Below are 21,056 nucleotides of genomic sequence, written 5' to 3'. Positions count from 1 at the left end.
CTTGAATCACTTGTCTAGATTTTCTCATACTAAAAGCTCATGGTATTGACATGTTTCTCCTGAATATGTAGATATGTAGACATTTTGAATATATGGTTATAATAACAGTGTATAATGAGCTCAATTCCGCTTACTTCTGACAAATAAATTGGAAACAGAAGAGCCTTTTCCATCATTATTAAGGGCAGGCATTTTCTCCAAGGCTATGAAAAATGGTTCCTCTTGCTGCCTAAGCAGTTTCAATTGCAAAAGCAATTTACCACCATATGGATCCCTCCAGGAGACTTCAACTAGAATAAAGAGGGAAATCTACTCACATGGGGACTCTGGGGCTTTATGGAAGATAGGGACAGAGTTCTTGGGGATTAATTATAGAAAACAAGCCCACACCTCATCCCAGTCCCCCTCTGAGGGTAATGTGTTGCCCAACGGACAGCACCGTGGGGTGGCTGAAGATAGCTTCTCCATGGAAATGGAGAAGGGATTTATGGTAGAGTCAATCATTGCAGCAGAATTCCCAGGCTATGAATGCCACAGTTTCCCCAGGCCTTGGTGAAAGTAGGCTGAGATTGTACTAGGATGGAGGGGATGTACCAGAATCCTTCAAGACTAACATTATTTTATGTGAAATTTGACAAAGGACTTTTAAACAGGAATGAGATCTCTGACGTGTGGAAGATGTAATGACACAAATGCATCATGAAATGTGAAGGCATCTAAAGGCACAACATGGTGGGGCATAGGGTGGGACTGAACCAATGAACAAGAGTCATCACCTGAAGAATGATTCTTCTCTACTTCTTTCATCCCAGGTGTCCCAGCAACATGAGACAAATTTCATTCTTAAGCTATTCTTTCTTAATCCCTTAGCTTTTTGCTTTGGAATCACCGAACCACCGCAAGTTCAGTTCAGTTACCTTTTAGAAAGTTCAGTTGCCTTTTATGAAGAAAGCTATTAAGTGTGTTTTGTAAAAGCAATGACATATACTCTATACATATACTTGGAAAGGGGTAATTAATACTTTGATTTTTTGAGGTTTATTATACTCAGCTACTATCTTGTTAAACAACAGTCACTTCAACTGTCTTATTTTCATTAATATTCATAGAATATTTAATATGTCATCTAAAATAATTAATGTATTGATATTCTGAGAAGAGTTACATAAAACATTGTGGGAGATTACTAAGATATCTAGTAAAATCTGCCTAAAAATCCTTGTACTTGATTGAAATGACGCAATTATCAACTTAAAGTCCAGCATTCCTAGATTCAATGAGGAAAAAACACCCTTACTGAGAAATTGTTAATATAATATTAATAGTCCATCAATAACAATTTTCTAAAACAAAGCTATAGATTTTCATCACAGTTCAGTATACATACAGACTAATCCAGTTAACAGATGCAAGCATTTAATAGTTGGCCTGGGTTGGAGCACGACTTTGAGGAAGGCACCTAATTTCTCTGGTTTTGAAAGACTGGCTCCTAAAAATAAAGTATGGAGATGTCATAGTGAAGAGATAGGTCTTTGGGGGTTGAATAATGTTCTATTAGAGTAAGTTCAGCAGAATTTATTGAAGTATTGGTGAGCACTACTATAAAACAGAAACCAGAAGTGAAGTAGAGGTTCAAATCCATACAGTAGCCTGGCCTGTTCTGTCACCCCTGGACCCATGTGTATATATATATCTGGAGCCATCGTGGGCCCCACCTAGACCCTGCATGTATGTGTGGGGTATGTATAAGTCAAAGAGGATGCAGTCTTTCAATGTCATTTCTGAAAAGGTATCTGATTTACATGGCAGTCATCATAGAATCTAAATGAAAGCATTCATTCTTACTGATTTTTACCTTTTGTAAATAAAGAAACAAAAGACAGTGTAGGCCAACTACTAATACAATGGCTCAAGCCTGCACTCCCAGCATTGTGGGAGGCTGAGATGGGTAGATCACTTGAGGCCAGGAGTTCAAGACCAGCCTGGGCAAATATTTAGACGCTGGGCAAATATTTAGACGCTGGTTCTAAAAAAAATACTCAAAAATTAGCCAGGCATGGTGGTGCACACCTGTAGTCTTAGCTAATTGGGAGGCTGAGGAGGGAGGATCACTTGAGCCAGGAATGTGAGGCTGCAGTGAGCCATTATCCACCACTGCACTCCAGCCTGGGCAACAGAGCAAGTCCCTGGCTCTACAAAGGAAAAACAACAACAACAAAAAAAGCATGTGCATGTGCGCACACTCAAACACACAGTGCAATAGGGATATGTGTCAGAAGCCTTGGGTTCTAATTCCTGCTCTGAAGGTGATGTGACTCCAGCAAGTTCTTTTACCTAAATAGGCTTCCACTTCCTCAACTGACAACTGAGATTGGATATGGCTGTGTTCCCCACTAAAATGCCAACAGGAATCAGATGCAGCCTGGGCTTAAGAAGATAAAGGAATCATACTGGGGTTCCTGCTGGGATGCTGAAGACTGTGAGAAAATGGAGAGTCCTTGCCTCCTACTGGGGACTGTTAGTATGCAGCTTTGGTCAGTTGTCTTCAGCTGGGAATGCAGGCTCTGCATTGTCATGCTATCAGATTTTTCAAAAACCTGCACAACTTCTGATTTTTATGTCAAATATTCTTGTTTTTAAATATTGGTAATTGAAGAATTAAAAAAAAAAAAAAAAAAAGACCAGTGCAAAGGCCAAACTAAACATCTCTATGGGGAATGGGGCCTCTGCTGCTATTCTGTGATGTCGGATTACAAGCTTCTGGTCTATGCCTACTCTGTGGCTCTACTGGTGGATAGAGAAGGGTGATCTGTGACACTGAGCACTATAGGCACCACTCTACTGAATCTTCTTTCCGTTTTGTTTCATTAACATATGAACACAGTAGGGAATGAAAGTAACCACAGTTAGGGGAATGGATGCAGTTTTACAAAAAGACAGCACATAAAATAAATGCTCTTCCCGAGTCGGGATCTGGAGGAAATGATAGAGCTGCAGTGTGGTCAATGAGGTCAAGGCACAGAGCAACCGGAAGCTCAGCGTGTAGCTATATCCACCTCGGCAGCTCAGGAGGAACATCTCCGAGTTGACTGCAAAGCCCAAGCCGAAGAGGACCCCGAGGTTTCTCACGAGTCCAGCAAAAGGCGTGGTGTCAATGTGGATTCAGTTGGGGTTGGCACACCACTTTTTGGCTATGGGCACGGACCACAGTAGGTCAATGTTGAGCAGTCTAAGAAGCAGGTAAAAACCAAGTGCAAACAGGAAGAGGAAGAGATTGGTCTTTAGGTATGTGCCCAGGCTGGCCGTTTGGATGCCTGGAGTGTGTTCAAAGGCCTCTGCCACCAGCATGCCTGAGGATTGGAAAGAGACACTGACGATGACTGTGTGCCCTTGAGCCCCTCGAGGATCATTCCTCTCTGCGTTAAAGAATTTGCCACATTTTCAATGACAAGGGGCTTTAGACACAGAGGTTCTATCTATTTTCTAAAGCCTTTTTTAGGCAGTAACTAAAAATGCAGGTTTGCCCACGGCGTTTTCATTATTCATACTAGTCCAGAAGGATCGTTCTGGAGTTGGTGGCACTGACTGACAACCCACTTTTTAGACAGCACTGATCTAGGTACTTGCAATTAACATTTCAATTGCCATAGCCATTAGCCTTTGAAAGGTAACATGGTGCTGAACAGTGGAAACTGAGTCGTGGTGAACACTGCTTCAGGAATACAAAGCAGCTACTAAATGAAATCCGTAATCATGTAATAGTCACTTCACGTGTTTCAGAGAGAATAGCACAGTGTGCAGGTCTCAGAGTCATTAAGTTCCCCGACGCAAGACTCAAGCACACTGTCTGAAGTGATGGTTTGGGAGTTAGACTTAGCTCTAATTTCACTTCAGAAAAGCCCATCTCATGAAGCAATCTGTGCATTTATGCCACTGAGACCGTGCCACTTTGTACATGGAGGCTATGAGAGGTGTGTTGCACCACGTCAGCTCCCAGGGTAGCATTTCGTATCAGTGACTTCACAGAATTACCTCTGAAATTGGAAAGTTGATTACCGGGGAGAATCTGATACCCTTAAACAAATGAAGCTAAAGCTTTCAAAGGACACAACTAAGGGTAAGTGATCATATTTACCACCAATTACTCCAGGAATAACTTGATGAGGAAAATGTGTTGCTATGAATACTCTGGAGATGCAGACACTGATTTGAATCAACCAAAAAACACTCCAAAGAAATGACCAGGTCAGTCTACGATGGAAGAATAGATACAAGTGTAAAAAGCAAAGAAACTATATCACTCCTAAAATTAGAGGGGATGACATCAGATGATCCTTCTCAGAAGAATCTTCTAACTGTGACATAGCATCATGATTCGAGAATCTTTTTTTTCAAAACGTTGTTTCCACATACTCCATAGGATGTGAAAAGTTTTAACAGAGATTTCTACATTTCTCAATGCATTAAATTTAACCAGTGCTATATGCTGAGATTTAATAAATGTTAAAAAGGAAGTCAATTTGACCTCTATGAAATAAGAATAATTGTTTTAATGGAATAGGAGAAATTCAAGTTTGGGGGAATTACTAATATCCAGATTGATCAAGGATGAACCATATATATTTTCATGCCCTGCCCTATGTGCCTTCTCTCTCAACCTTTCTTTGCTTGAGGAAAACTCAGTAGAAAAGCAGCTACCATCCAGATGAAAAGCACATGAGCATTCCATCTGAGGCTAATTTTCATGAGGTTTAATTTCGCGGATTTTCAAAACTCCTTGTTTCATGTATTTTGTTTTTTTGTTTTGTTTTGTTTTGTTTTGTTTTTGAGACACAGAAAATAGAGAACAGGGGAATTGACCTATAGGTTATATACTTTGGATTAGAAACAGCAATGCACAAAAAACATAAAAAATATTAAAATCCAAGCAACGCATGTCATTGAAAAAAAAAAGTGTTAGCAGCATTGAGTTCCAGGAATCCTTGAATGGTTTGTTCCTGATAATCAGACTGAAATTTGGTTATATAAATGCTAAGGAACACAGAGAAATGAGGCTTTGAAAGAAGTAAGCAGGATATCAGTGTGGAAGAAGAATAAATAAGAATTTGGTAACGTAAAAGTAAGAAGCACACACTCAGAAAAATTTTATAGATGAAGAAAATACTGCAGTTATAAAAATTAAAAAGGAGTTATGAGAATTTTTTTCTTAGAAGAAACATATTTTTTCAGGTTTGGTCATTGGAGGCAGGAATACAGTATAGATAAAAGGTGAAACTGACCTAGATTCCTACTTTGAAAACTGTCTGTGAATAGAAAATGCTAACTTTTTTACATTATAACACCTTTTTACTATTGTTGTTTTGGGTTGGATAATAAATACATTAAGGCATACAGGTCCCAGTCTCATTAGAATAAACTTTTAAGATACCAAAATTCCTTTAGTTGTTTGTTTTTTATATTATCCAATACTAATCTAAAAAGTGGAATATGTGATAGATCTTGAAATTTTTTTATTTTAGAAAACTTTTTAATCATGGTATATGTTATAGTATTTTTTTAAGGTTAACTTGCAAATCTAATTTAAGTTGCCTAATTTATGGCTAAATTGGTACTCACGATTGTTTTTTTTTTTTTTTTTTTTTTTTGTTTTTTTTTTTTTGAGACGGAGTCTCGCTCTGTCGCCCAGGCTGGAGTGCGGTGGCGCCATCTCAGCTCACTGCAAGCTCCGCCTCCCGGGTTCACGCCATTCTCCTGCCTCAGCCTCCCGAGTAGCTGGGACTGCAGGCGCCCGCCACCACGCCCGGCTAATTTTATATATTTTTAGTAGAGACGGGGTTTCACCGTGTTAGCCAGGATGGTCTTGAGCTCCTGACCTCGTGATCCGCCCACCTCGGTCTCCCAAAGTGCTGGGATTACAGGCGTGAGCCACCGCGCCCGGCCCTCACGATTGTTTTAATGACAAAGTATTTCAGGAAAGGAGAGAAGGAAACAACCCAATTTCTAAACAACTGTGAGTAACCTTCAAGTTCTAGACCTTTCTAAACATTAAGAAACCTACTAACATTAAATCTACTAACATTCAAATTTAAGTTTGCTTCTAGAATGTTTTTATTTTTTTTTATTTATTTATTTATTTTTTTTTTTTGAGACGGAGTCTCGCGCTGTGTCACCCAGGCTGGAGTGCAGTGGCGCGATCTCGGCTCACTGCAAGCTCCGCCTCCCAGGTTCACACCATTCTCCTGCCTCAGCCTCCGAGTAGCTGGGACTACAGGCGCCCGCCACCACGCCCGGCTAGTTTTTTGTATTTTTAGTAGAGACGGGGTTTCACCATGTTAGCCAGGATGGTCTCGATCTCCTGACCTCGTGATCCACCCGCCTCGGCCTCCCAAAGTGCTGGGATTACAGGCTTGAGCCACCGCGCCCGGCCTAGAATGTTTTTAATTAAAAAGTTTGTGTACTCTTTAAAGCTGGAATATATGTTACTGAAATCAAAAGCATTGGCTATTCAAAGAAGGAAGCATAATTTTACTAAATAAACTGATGCAGTCAAGGAGAATGATGATTCTCAAAACTTCCTGTTAATTTTAAAGCAAGGGAATGTGCATGCAAAAATGTTTCCTCACGCTGTATAATTTTAGATGACGTATTTATGAGTTATCAAGATAATTATTGCATTTTGGAAACCCAGAGGCACATTTAGTAAGTCTTTCATCAGTTAAGCATTTCCAACTTGAAAAGCGGAAATAGCTATGAGCTAATTAGGCTATTATCTTAAAGGAAAATATTAGTTTTCTATTCATTTTGTTATTTTGTCTATGAAAGAATAGAATAAGCACATTTTATTCATTGACTAAAACTGCACTAAAATTAATTTTTAGACGAGACTTTCTGTATTAAAAACTGTTGTATTCCAGTGTTACAGAAACTGCAGCAAGGCTGACCTGTGCAGAGTGATAGAGAACTTATCCATCCCACAGACAGTGTGGCTCAGGGCAGCAGTTACCATGACATACCAGACACAGGACGAACCCATTGCATGGCCAGATGGACTTCCTGCAACAACAAAATGTCCGTCCGTTTGAAAAGTGGTTAACTATCGGCCGGGCGCGGTGGCTCAAGCCTGTAATCCCAGCACTTTGGGAGGCCGAGGCGGGCGGATCACGAGGTCAGGAGATCGAGACCATCCTGGCTAACATGGTGAAACCCCGTCTCTACTAAAAATACAAAAAACTAGCCGGGCGTGGTGGCGGGCGCCTGTAGTCCCAGCTACTCGGAGGCTGAGGCAGGAGAATGGCCTGAACCTGGGAGGCGGAGCTTGCAGTGAGCCGAGATCGCGCCACTGCACTCCAGCCTGGGTGACACAGCGCGAGACTCCGTCTCAAAAAAAAAAAAAAGAAAAGTGGTTAACTATCAAGATAAGAAATGAATAATAGAATAGCATATTCACCATGAAAATTATGAGTAACTCAGAAAAAAATCACAAGACATAGGCTAAATATAATGTTTAGAAGTGGGTAGAAATAAGAAAAATTGAGTTACATTGAGCCTGAGACACACTGTCTCAAAAAATTTTTTCCCAGATTTTCAGGTTCATTCAATTCCAGAAATCATATACTCAAGGCTCATTAAGAACTCAGTCTGTTGCACCCAAATCTGCCACAGCCCTACTAATTCTTCAATATTTAATTGTTTTTTAATTGACAAGAAAAAGTATTAGGTTAATGCGAAAGTAACTGCAGTTTTTACCATCGAAAGTAATGGCAAAACCGCAATTACTTTTACACCACCCTAATGCTTGTATTCGATCTTCAATTGGCTTATTTTCCTTGGGCTGAGAAGTCAAACTCCAAAGGATATCATTGCTATGCCTGTGATTTGCTGATTGATTTATAAATGACTGCTGTGTACTAGCAGTTACTTCTATGCCTATCTTGTGGCCACTGCAGTGAGAATCTTTGTTTTAAAACAGAAGATGAGGAGAAGCTGTAAAGAGGGCATTAATCCTAGCAGAAAAAGCCTGCAGACAGTAGCATTTCTACTTCCAGAATGTCTTTTCCATGCTACTGAATTTTTTATTAATCACTTTACTTAAATGTCCTCCCCGATTTTTCACCTAGTAGTTCATTCAAATTAAATACCTGTCTCTTATTTGTTAAACAAAGACAGACCTATTTCTTATCTGCAGAAAATTTCAGAGCCTTTTAAAAACTATGCCTAAATGAATTGGACATCCCCCAGAGAGATGCAGTCTTTCTTTCCTCTCTCTCTCTTTCCAGAAAATGTCTTATAAGGTGGAACACATGCCAGAAAGGGCTGGAATTGACCACGATAACATTTCAGTGGTCTCAAATGTTATCCAGCCAACCATTCATCCATTTATCATAGTTCGGTTTCACAAAGATAAAATATGCATCATCCCTCCCCTGATGGAATGCCCAGTCTAGGCGATCAGATATATAAATAATTAGTTATATCATTTAGTGTAATAAGCGATGTGACAGATGTATGTATACTTTTAGGGGAACAAAAAAGACATATTAGAAAACTCATTAGGAATTTACACATTCTCTACTACCCTTAACTCTACTCAGAGTTAGTTTCGAAGGATGTCAATTGGCAAGAATGTTATGCTATGTAAAACGATGAGGTACAATATAGCACATTCCTATAAATTAAAACATGTACTTTTTAAATATATGTTTCAAAAAACTTTTTAAAACAGGCTTATAATCAACTATCACAATAAAGACTTTATACTCATACAGAATCTTAATTAGAATAAAAAAGAAGTGGCCCAAGAAGCCTACTTGTGTACAGAGAAAAAAAAATACGTTTTAAAGAGATTGTTCTAGGGTTAGAAATAGTCTTTACTGGCTATAGTAACATTGAGAAGTCCTTACCTTTCTTACAAAAGACTTGACTATTCCTCCCTCATTCATGAGATTCTCAGAAGACCTATAATAACTTTGAAAGTTGCTTAGCAGCAGATAAACCAACATTTCTAAGATCTTAGTCTAGTTCCTTGATAATTTGTTCTAGTTAACTGTTTCTTGTTTTAGTATCAAGCCATTACATTCTTCTGAAAAGTAAACACCAAATATTTAATCATTTGGGGAGTTTTCTCCCAATCCACCCTTTCATAAATAACAAAATGGAATTTGAGGTGTCTCTTTTTTTTTTTTTTTTTTGCTTTTTTTTCTCATTAGTAATTTTGATTGTTATGAAGTTTTAGCATCCTCACTCATGAGATTTTCTTTACTACCATATATAATATCAGTTACTAGATGATAACCCTGTGTAATGATTCTCTATTGGAAGACCTTCAGTAACTGGAGGCTGCCGTAATAGCTTACCTGGACCTGTTTCACATGTAGTAGGGAACTGTTCAAGGCATGGACTTGAGTGATTTGGGTAAATCTGAGTTTCTTGGACCCACCAGTAAGGTCGATGACCAAATAATATCCTGTATTTAAAGAATTATAAACATGCATATATATTTACATACACAGCTATTATTTAATTGGAGATTAGCAATTCTTTCCTATAAAACATGACTCAAGCACAGGGTTAATTGTGAAAGTTCATGATTAAGAGACTTTGAAAATACTTAGGTCCTGGTCTCTCACACATTATTAAAGGTGGTAGTCATTTGGGATTTTGGCACCCTGGTTTCCCATTAACATGGGGGCTTTTTTCCCTTGCAGGGAATGTCTTATGGGTGCTTTGGATACTTAGACTGGAGATATCAAAATGGTCTCTGGAATTATCAATGTGTTCATTATCATGCTGCTCATTTAAGTAATTCTTAATAACAGAATGTGTGTTACAGGGGCATGGGAATTACTTATAAGTCATTAAAGAATACATTTCTGGCCCAGCGCAGTGGCTCACACCTGTAATCCCAGCACTTTGGGAGGCCGAAGCCAGTGGATTACTTGAGGTCGGGAGTTACAGACCGGCCTGACCAACATGGAGAAACTCTGTCTCTACTGAAAAGACAAAATTAGCTTGATGTGGTGGCGCATGCCTGTAATCCCAGCTACTCAGGAGGCTGAGGCAGGAGAATTGCTTGAACCTGGGAGGCAAAGGTTGCGGTGAGCTGAGATCGCGCCATTGCACTCCAGCCTGAGCAACAAGAGTGAAATTCCGTCTCAAAACAAAAAACAAAAAAAAGTATACATTTCTGTGCTTTTTAAAAGTTCTACTTATGAATCTGGTGTTTCAAGTTAACTGGTATGTTTGAAAGATTTCGCAAGAGAAACAATATACATCTGAAATGTGATCATTATGCCAAAGCCACAAATATAAGGATAAATCTTAGGAAAAATGAAATAAAACAGAAATCTTACCATTTAAATATAAGATTGAACCAATTCCCAGTGACTGCTACCCATATCATCTTGGTTCCAACTGTCTGATTAAGTTGAAACCAAAGCGGAAAATAAATGAAAAAGATATTCTGGGGGTCTCCAATATTGGACATAAAATTTAGAAAATTGTATTAAGCTCGGTAGTCCTTCTGCAAATGCTGAATTATGAGCACTCCATTCCTGTGAGGAAATCCATCTTGAAAAAGAGGCAATTCTAAACATAGAGCACTTGGAGCTGAAATGCTCTGATTCCCACCGTTTTTATACCGTGCCTTTGTGGCGTGTTGAGACATTACTGCAACATGTGATGCTGACCATCTGTGGAGAGGGCACACCGGCCCTCCTCTGCTGAAAAGCTTATCTATTCATGATTTTAATTGGTGGCAAAGAGTGAAGTACCTGCTGATCTGTGGCAATTTGAGGGGGAAATTCGGATAGAAACACAATGAATTTCTTATGCAACCTCCCTTTTGAATTAAACAGTTGAATCTTGTTTGTTTGAAATTTTTTGTACAGTTCATTTCCTCCAAAGTCAGACATTAGCAATTTCTATATTTGGTGAAAAGACTTTGCAAATAATTATTGCATGTCGAATAGCCCATAAAGTGCTGCATTTTAATTTAAGATAGGCTGTGTCTCTCTACTTTATTGGGTCTTTGAGGAAAATGCTTGAATAAATGCCTGGGTATGAAAAATATATGATATGACAGATTATCTTCTGATCACTGATTTAAAATAAGAATCTTCAATTTTCTTTATCCAAGAGAATGATAGACTATATATGGAACAGGGAAAGAAATGTGTTGCTTTTTGACTATAAGACAAGCAAGCAGAAATGAAAGTCATTTGGCTAATAGAAATGTGTTAGGATCAAATTGTATCTTTTATTAACTAGAGAATACACTTGAGAGGAATGGGGAATGATTCATGTGACAAAGATAAGAATAGACTTCAAAGGGCTTTTGACCAGTCAGGAAAATGGTTTCTTGAGAACAGTGTTAAGCAGAAGTGGAAAGCACCAAACAAATGCTGAGAATGAACAGAGGGGTAGCACAAAGAGACTGTGGATCTAAGTCACAGGTCCACAATCTACGGCTGTGGACTATGACTAGACTATGGACCAGGGCCATGGTCCTGGACTATGGACTATGACTGGACCATGGACTATGGACCAGGGTAGACTGACAATGAACAGAAGGGTAGCACAAAGAGGCTATGGATCTAAGTCAGAGAGATGTTGGGTTTAGAGAACTGGACTGTGTCTAGAAGGATTAGTGGGAAAGCAACTAAGCCTCACAAGGGGACCAGTGATGGATCTAGGTAACCTTGTTATTTTATCATTCGGATTTTTGTCTTGGCTTACCATGGCCTAAGTAAAGACAAAAGACTTCAGTAGAGGCCTTCACAGGCTATGACTATCACTTTGAACTTCTCTTCGAATTTTGTGTCCCATCATTTAACAGCACCATTGTTACTGGGCTTCAGTGTCTATTGGTACCTTGCCTGGAATAAATGCATTGACTGACCATTAACATCTTTTGGGGTGCTTTTTAAATTGCCATAACTGTGTCCCACCTGAGATCATTTATATTTCTAGTGATGGAATTTGGGCATTGGTATTATTAAAATAGTTCTCAAGTGGTCCCAATGTGGTATAAGGGGCTTCAGATCATTGTGCTAAGGCAATCCATATAAGGAATTAGCCTTGACTAATTAGAGTCTATGCTTCGGGCTTTTTTTTGTTTTGCATATTCAGGTTCTATAATTTCCATAATCTCTTTAACGAGCCATGAAGAAGAGCATAACTTCCCTTTATTCTTTTTCTAAAAAGTGTTTGATCTACATAATTCATAATATTCATTTTCTTCAGAAATGTCTTATCCTTAAATCAGGATGTGAATGATATCAAATACATTTTGTCTTCCAATTAAAAATTAAACTTCCTGCTCTTCAACACCTCAGAGTCTGTGATTAGCCTTTCATCTATGGTAGTTAATTTAGAAAGATTGTCTCCCGAGAACTATCTGGTTCTGTAGACTGTGGGATAATTAAATGAAGCAAAAGCACCTTGATTTCTTTCACCCTTTAACAGCACCTACTAATCTGCTTATTCCTCATAGTTCATCATTTTTAGTCTTTTCGCATCTTAGCTTCTATGCATCTGTCAGTGATGCCTTCTCTAACCAGCATCCTCACCACTCCTCTGACAATGGTTTCTCTCAAACACTCTTTTCTCCTAGGGAGTTGTATGAGTCTGCTAGGGCTGCCATAACAAAGTACCAGACTGGGTGACTTGCACAACAGAAATACAGGAAACTAGGAGTCTGAAATCAAGGCGTCGGTAGCATTGGTTTCTTCTGAGCCTGTGTCCTTGGCTTGCAGGTAACTGTCTACTCTTTATGTCTTCACATGGTCTTCTTGCTATATGGGTGTGTTCTAATCTCCTCTTTTTACAAAGATACCAGTCTTATTGGATTAAGGAAGATACTAGACCTCGTTTCAACTTAATTGCCCCTTTAAAGATCCTATCTCCAAACACAGTCATTTTGGGAGGTACTGGGGCTTAGGACTTCAACATGAATTTGAGGGAACACAGTTCAACTCATAACCGGGATTTAAACACAATTTATAATAATGTATTTGTGACGAGCGTATATGTTTAGTATCTCTCTCCTGCACTACAGTATAAGCTCCATAAAACAAGGGGTCCTGTCCACTTTGTGCACCAGTCACAAGCACAGTTCCTGTAACAGGCCTGTGTAGAAGCCAATCGCCCATGAAGCTGGAAAAGCTCGCATGGGCCCCTAAGATGGTAGGTTGGGCCAGGCACAGTGGCTCACGCCTGTAATCCCAGCACTTTGGGAGGCTGAGGTGGGCGGATCACCTGAGGTCAGGAGTTCAAGACCAGCCTGGCCAACATGGTGAAACCCCATCTCCACCAAAAAAAAAAAAAAAAATACAAAAATCAGCCAGGCGTTGTGGTGGGCTCCTGTAGTCCCAGCTACTCGAGAGGCTGAGGCAGGAGAATCACGTGAAACCCAGGAGGTGGAGGTTGCAGTGAGCCGAGATCATGCCACTGCCCTCCAGCCTGAGCAACAGAGTGAGACTCCATCCAAAAAAAAAAAAAAAAGGCAAGTTGTTACTGATAGTTTAGAGTGTATTCACAAGTTTATTTTCTTTTTATTAAAGAGAGGGCCTATATAACAGGGGCTTTATAGAGGGGCCTATATAAAGTCATATAACAGGGGCTTTAGATTTCACAAAACCTGGAACTGCCCCTGGGCCCATCATAGTTATTTAGTAAATGTTTATTGAGTGAATGAATTATTGAACAAAGTTGATATGAGTACTACATTATAAAGAGCCTGTGTTTTAAAACTATCTTACTTACTAGGTTAGTGCAAACTCAAAATGCATTTCTCCACAGAGATCATGTTATATAGTAGCAATGTCAAGAAAGTGTATTTAAGGTGGAGAAAACATAATGTGTATTCTAGAAAGGGCTAATATATTTGTGTGTGTATATATATGTGTATGTGTGTCTGCATGTGTATACATACATATAGAAATATGTATGCAAAATATGTGTATGTGTATATATACATATATTAGCACTTTGTGTGTGTGTGCATATATGTATATAACATATATTTGTTATATATATACACATATATGTATATAACATATATTTGTTATATATATACACATATATGTATATAACATATATGCACACACACAAAAACATACACATCTGCTTAAGATTAAATAGAATAGAAGATTCAACAATTAAAAAAAAATTTGGCCAGGCTTGGTACCTCACATCTGTAATCCCAGCACTTTGGGAAGCCATGGTGGGAGAATCACTTGAAGGCAGGAGCTTGAGACCAGCTTGGAAAATGAAGCAATACCCCACCTCTATTTAGTATATATTTGTTTTATATATATTTATTGTATATAAAATAAATATATTTTAAAATTCTATAAAGGAAAGAAGAGAATAGAGTGAAGGGAACAGGGATAAAAAGCAGACTTCTTTGAATATACTTATTTTATAGATTTGACTTTGAAACCATGTAAATATTTTACATAACTATACAGCAAAATTAAAATTAAGATGTGATTCATACAAAATTTTAAAAATGAAAGAAGTGAAAATACCACTTGATCTATTATACTGGTGAGCTATTCGCTTCCAGCTTCTCAGCACTTACATGTATTTTATGATTTGTTCCTGTGGGAAATCTCTTTCTACACATTTCTTTAGTCCTCCTCCATCTGCCATCGGCCTCTCGACTTGCCACTGCTTAGGGTGGGGATGCTCCTCTATCCTATGTGGGCCCCAGCAATAGGGAGATACAGGAGGTTAGTTCTTTCTGACACTAATCATCTTCCGTTGGAGCTCTTCCCTCCAATGACAGAGCCTGCCTGACAAGCTGGGTCATTTCAAAGCCAAGGTTGTTAGAGTTTAAGGTCTGTGCAAAATCAGTTCACCAAATGATGGAACAAAGTCACATTCAACCTACCCAGACCAAGATCCAAAAGAGGGTAGATCCACCCGTACTCATCCTCTTTTTGAAGTTGTCTTTCCTAAAGTGTGACCTGTGGACCACCTACCTCCTACCACCTGCATGCAATTTCCAGGCCCACTCCGGATCACAGAATGAGATATTTTGGAAATAAAATCCAGGAAGCGTTCTAGTAAGCTTTCCACATGGTTTCTATACACATCAATTTTTAGAAGCATTGTCTTCATTCATCATTCCCTTGAAACAAGGTTTCTATACTCCTCCTGTACCTCCTGTGTGGAGTTGGTCTCTCCTTGTACCACTTTCTCAACTTCTGCCTTAAGCCATTTTTTTTTCATTTGCTTTATTTGGGGGTCTGTATTATTCCACTCTTTCCCATGGATGCAGGCCTGGTCTGTTTCCATATTCTTCCTTTTAGATCTCCTTTTTGTTATCTTTTTTTAAGACACATGATAAATACCCAAAAAATATTAGCTATAATTAATATTAGTTATTCTTATTTTGCCAAATAGTTTGTAAATGTGGAATTGAATTCAAGCTCTGACATTCTCGATCAGAGTAGAAGTAGGGTAAAAAGATACAATTTTGCTCTTATACACAATTCTTACGTTGCTTCTCTTTTGTATTCTGACATCTCTGCCTCTTCCCCACTCTCTCTGTTCTCTCCTCTCTTTTCTTCTTCCCCCCTACCTCTCACTCTCTTTTTTCCACTATCCTGTCCCCCCCTTTTTTCATACTAAATATTTAGTTATCTAAGTGTTTTAATTGGTCACTGTCAACTCCAACAGAGCAGAGATAAGTCTGAATTGTTCACTATTGCATCTGGGAATCAAGCCAGATGTCCTACACATTAGGAGATGGTTTTCAGAAATTATATAGCCAACCACCGTTCCCTATGGGATCACCTCCTTTTCTTCCTGTTAGAGTAGAACTCTCCATTTGATTCCTCCAAGTGTTCAAGGACCAGAACTCTGCAGTGTTAGAAAAAGCACTTTTAGGCCGAGCACAGTGGCTCACGCTTGTAATCCCAGCACTTTGGGAGGCCGAGGTGGGTGGATCACCTGAGGTCGGGAGTTCAAGACCAGCCTGACCAACATGGAGAAACCCCGTCTCTACTAAAAATACAAAAATTAGCCAGGCATGGTGGCACATGCCTGTAATCCCAGCTACTCGAGAGGCTGAGGCAGGATAATCGCTTGAACCCGGGAGGCGGAGGTTGTGGTGAGCTGAGATTGCGCCATTGCACTCCAGCCTGGGCAAAAACAGTGAAACTCCGTCTCAAAAAAAAAAAAGAAAAAGCACTTTTGGAGTGGAAGAAATCTTTATGTGTCTGTGCCTTTGGGTCTAACCTTAGCCAAATCTTTTCAGTCACCAGGCAGTGCATAACGTGAATTGATTTATTCAGGGGTCAGTGAACTTCCTAAAATTGCATGCAAAATGTTTGTGCTTGTACGTATCTCTTGGAAGAAGCCACGATTTTCACCGGATTCTCAATGGAATCCCTGACCCAAGCAAATTAAGTACAGCATGAGATTCACTGGAATCCCATGCACTATACATGGGGCCTATATCCAGGATCCTCCCATTTCCCCAGTTTCCTCAGAGATATCTTCATAACTCCAACCACCCTAGCATGAGTTGCTTGTCTTAATGACATCCTTCCTCTTAATGACTTTTTACAAAAAATATTTTACTACTATAGTTGGTCCCCAAACCTTATTCTGCTGCCTTGTTTTTTAGTTCATCTCTGTAGTTGAATACTTCCAGTTCTTTCTAGAATGTTCTCATTCTGATTCATTCAAAGTTTTCTGAGATTTTGATTGACAGTAAATCCCTACCTGTATTACTTAGTGGGACAGAGGATAGACTTTCTCCAATATGTTTCACCACATCAAATATTATATAACCGCAAGATATTTCTTATCATAAAATGAACCATTCATCGCTGAGTTATAGTGCTCACGGCGATTCAACACCATTCAGAGATATTTGACTTTAGCTTGTGTTACTTATAAGGTGGCAGTAAACAAAAATATATTGGAGGCATTGACCTTTAATGTCTCTGCATGGTCATTATCCTTTTACCACAAACTTATCTGCCTTCTCTAAAATAAACTGTATTTGAGATCTCTCCAGGGTCACCTTGCAATGTAAAATGTATTTATTTAAGATGGAATTTAGACTCTAGTTTAGACCTAATTTAGACCTTCAGAAAATCATTACCTTCATTCTGGCTAGCATCCCAGGAATATTGGCATTCCATAATGACACTATTATGAATGACCCTGCTACAGCTGTTCTAAGTACCCCCCTCCATTAGTCTCCTTAGGTACTTTTCTCTAGAAATGATCATGACCTATACATCTATATACTTTTTCTTGGATTACCGAAGGACCCAACAGAGTTGCCCATTGAGCAGTACTATTAACTTTCTTCCAAGTAGTTAATATGTTGTATAGCTATGTTCATTTTTATAGATGACTTAAAGAGTACTGTATAGAGAGATTGTGTAAAGCAGTGACTCTCAAACTTTAATATTCATCCAATTCCCCTGAAGGGCTTGTTAAAACACAGATTACAGGGACTCCGAATCTTTGATTCACTAAGAATAGAGTGGGGTCTGAGACTTTGTATTTCTAAGTTCCCAGATAATGATGATGTTGTTGGGTGGAGAACCTCTCACTTTTGAGAAGCATGAGTCTATGACACTGACAGAGTCTAAGACACTGTACCACACAGGACAGAGATAGATCAGACCTCAAGAATCTTGTGGTCTAGTAGGGAAAATACGATATTTACATATGTCACATACCATTGTGTCCTTAGAGGTGAACAGATAGGGTAAATGGAAAAAAGGAAAGGCAGACATAGCTTTCAGTCTGTGAGATTAGGGAGCTTTTGTGGTGGAAATGGCAAGTGGCTGGGCCTTGCGATATGAGTAGAATTTAGAAATGCAAACTGTAGGATGAAAGGGAAAAAATATTCAAGAATATAAATGAGATAATACCATTATCACACCTAAAAACATTAACATTCATTGATGAATGTATTTAAAAGCTGTAAAAGAAATCTTCATTTTTGATATTTATGAGACAATTTAAAAATTGTACCTAGAGTAGTCAGATTCATAGAGACAGAAAGTAGAATGGTGGTTGCCAGGGTGTGAGGGGAGGAAAGACAGATTCGTTATTTGATGGGCAAAGTTTTTAATAAAAAGAGTTCTGGAGATGAATAGTGGTGATGGTGCCATAACACTGTGAATACACTTAACATCCCTTTACTGTACACTTAAAATTGGTTAAGATGGTAAATTTTATGTTATGAGTATCTTACCATAATAAAAATAACCTGGATATTTTTCTTACTATATTGAATATTTTCTGAGTGCTTGGGAGATGTAGTCTTTTTTTCTTCTAAAGCTCTGATATCCTTCATCTTTTATTTTTAATTTTAACACTTTTATTGAGTTACAATTTATATACTATGAACTTCCTCATTCTAAATGTATAATTCCATGATTTTTAATATATTTATAGAGTTGCCAGTAATTGACACAAACCAGTTTCAGAACATCTCCAGTACCCCAGAAAGTTTCTTCATGCACTTTGGCAGTCAGTGCCTGGGTCTGCTCCCAGCCCCATGCAAAAACTGAACTGCTTTCTGTGTCTGGGAATCTGCCTTTTCCGGTTATTTTATGTAAATAAAATCATAGTATATGTAGTCTTTTTCACCTGGCTTCTTTCACTTAGCATAATGTTTTTGAATAGTTTTTCATGAATAAATGCTTCTTAGTTTGTCATTTTCCAGGTCACTTAAATGGTTGTTTTTGATAATTTGGTCCAGTTTTATAGTTTCTTTTTGGGGGATAAAATTTGGTGACTTCCTTCTACCACACAGATCCAAACCATATCAGACCTCCGGCATAGTGGTGGGAGGTGATTGGATCATGAGGGTGGATTTCTTATGAATGGTTTAGTACCATCCTCTTGGTACTGTCCTTGCAACAGTGAGTGAGCTCTGATGAGATCTGGTTATTTAAAAGTGTGTGGCACCTCCCCCTCCCCCTGATCTTTCTTGCTCCTGCTTTGGCACATGAAGTACCTTCTCCCCATTCGCCTTCTGCCATGATTGGAAGCTTCCTGAAACCTCCCTAGAAGCAGAGCTGCTCTTCTTCCTGTACAGCTTGCAGAACCATGAGCCAATTAAACCTCTTTTCCTTATAAATTACCCAGTCTCAGGTATTTCTTTATAGCAATGTGAGAACAGACTGATACAAGGTCCCAGCCCTTCCTTCCTTCATTTTATTTTATTTTTTTAATTTTGGGAAGGAGATGAAAGAGTCCAGGTGTAACCTGGCATTGACTCCACTTTGGATACTGTACTTTATAGCAATTGTCAGAAAACTTACTTTCTTAAATCATCTATTGCAATGTTTGACATAGGCCATTCAGAAATCTAGAAGATTGAAAATTTCTGTTCGAGAATCTTTTCATTTTCAATATTATAGGTCCTCAACCTGGAATCTGCAAGAAGAGACTCCTCCTTTGAATTCATAGTAACTTTTGTCATTTCTGATTTTCTCAGTGAATGGATGTTGAAAATGTAAATGTGAATGTCAGCATAAATGTGAATGTCATAAAGAGAAACTTATACTTAAAGGTGGGGAACTTATAGTCTCAACCATGGCATTACTCATGATCATTTCTATCCTTACCTCTGCCCCGAAAATGCAAAGTATCTACCCAGCAAGCATATGTGCAATAGAGGACAATGATCTTTTATCCTTATACCCCATTATCCTTCACCCATCGTAGAAAGAATTAAGTTTTCAGGGGAGGAGCAATAGAGCTTTCAGTCTGAGCAAGACTATAACCACCATCTAGAAACACCTCCAGCCTGGGAACATGTGGCGTCTTTCTATTCCCCACCCTGCAGAAACCTAACCCTGGGTCACAGACTGTATATCCCAGAGAAGGCAGTGCTCAGCTCAGTACATGGCACAAAATAGAAACTCAATAAACTCTGGTTGAGTTGAAATGAAAGTCACGTAATATGTTGGTGGTGGTGATGGTGGAGTTGTGTGAATAATAATGGATCGGTGGGTCTGTTTTCCCCTTCTTAATGCTGAGAAAGCTGGAGGCCCTATTCTGTGCACTGAGCAGAAAGAAGAGCTGGTTGTCTCTAGCTATCCTTGGGGATACGAGAGAAATTATTCAGCCAGTCTTTCAGAAATGAAAATTTTGACAAATGACAAAGAAACTTCTTCCTCACATCCTGACTGGGGAGGAGCACTCAAAGAATAAAAAACAATAGACACCCTGAGGCTGCCCTAATAACCACACATTGGTAGGGCAATCACCCCTCTTAGCTGAAGACCCAAAGAGAGCAAGAATCTTCACTAAACAGTCTGATAAAGACCAGTGTAAAAACTTAGTGAGGAATTCATCAACATGATACCAAGTCAGCCCCCTTCCATGAATCTTCTTAAGTACTGTCTTCACTAATGTGGTACTGTGGAAACCCTAAAAATGAGTACCAGCACTCAATCAGCTAAAGTTCTGAGAGGCTCGATTCATAAAATTTTGCTTTAAGGTAAATAGTATCAGATATATAAAATCAGAAGTTCTTGGGAAAATACTTGGAAATGAAAGGAGATTTATCGTAGTAAACTGTATGTCTAACTGTATTAATAGCAGTCTCTAGGCTGCAAGGTGACTTTTGGGCATATTGTGAAGTGTTAAATATTCATAATAACTTGTCCTGGTTTCACAGGTCTTAATTTAGTTCTTGGATAAAGAATGGCTAATATCTGGTCCTCTGAGCATGTTGTTTACATATTTATTTCTTGTTGGTGTTTGTATTGTTGATGAAAATGAAAAGAAACTAGTATAGTAATGATCTTTTGGTGTATAATAACAGATTTTATTTTCACAAACATACCATAGTCTAAGATGAAAATAATAACTTTGACCTCATTATTTTGGCCAGCTTTATTTTCCATTCTTCAGAAAGCGTATTCTCTAGGTTCTTTCCCTAGTTTCTTTCTTCCTCAGCTTTACCAAGAAGGATTCAAATACCGAATCCATGTCACCTTTCAGAGTTTCTGAACAACTCAGACTCCCTGCAGCTTGTCTACTCTGGCAAATCCTAGTTGAATACC

The 21,056-nt window shown here is 38.7% G+C and overlaps 1 protein-coding gene across 1 annotated transcript; it reads right to left on the bottom strand.

The window, feature by feature from the left end:
- Positions 1 to 1,091: 1,091 nt before the first annotated feature.
- G6PC2 (glucose-6-phosphatase catalytic subunit 2) lies at positions 1,092 to 10,399 on the bottom strand. Its single transcript, XM_025403950.1, has 5 exons — positions 10,350 to 10,399; positions 9,354 to 9,463; positions 6,942 to 7,053; positions 4,136 to 4,251; positions 1,092 to 3,350 (listed from the first exon to the last, which is right to left on the bottom strand). Exons 1-5 carry the CDS (start codon positions 10,397 to 10,399, stop codon positions 3,163 to 3,165), a joined length of 576 nt encoding a protein of 191 aa, XP_025259735.1. The 3' UTR covers positions 1,092 to 3,162.
- Between the last annotated feature and the right edge of the window lie 10,657 nt (positions 10,400 to 21,056).

The sequence above is a fragment of the Theropithecus gelada genome, chromosome 12 (genome assembly GCF_003255815.1).
Source record: "Theropithecus gelada isolate Dixy chromosome 12, Tgel_1.0, whole genome shotgun sequence".
NCBI classification, from domain to species: Eukaryota; Metazoa; Chordata; class Mammalia; order Primates; family Cercopithecidae; genus Theropithecus; species Theropithecus gelada.
This window is presented reverse-complemented; position numbering and strand designations above follow the sequence as displayed.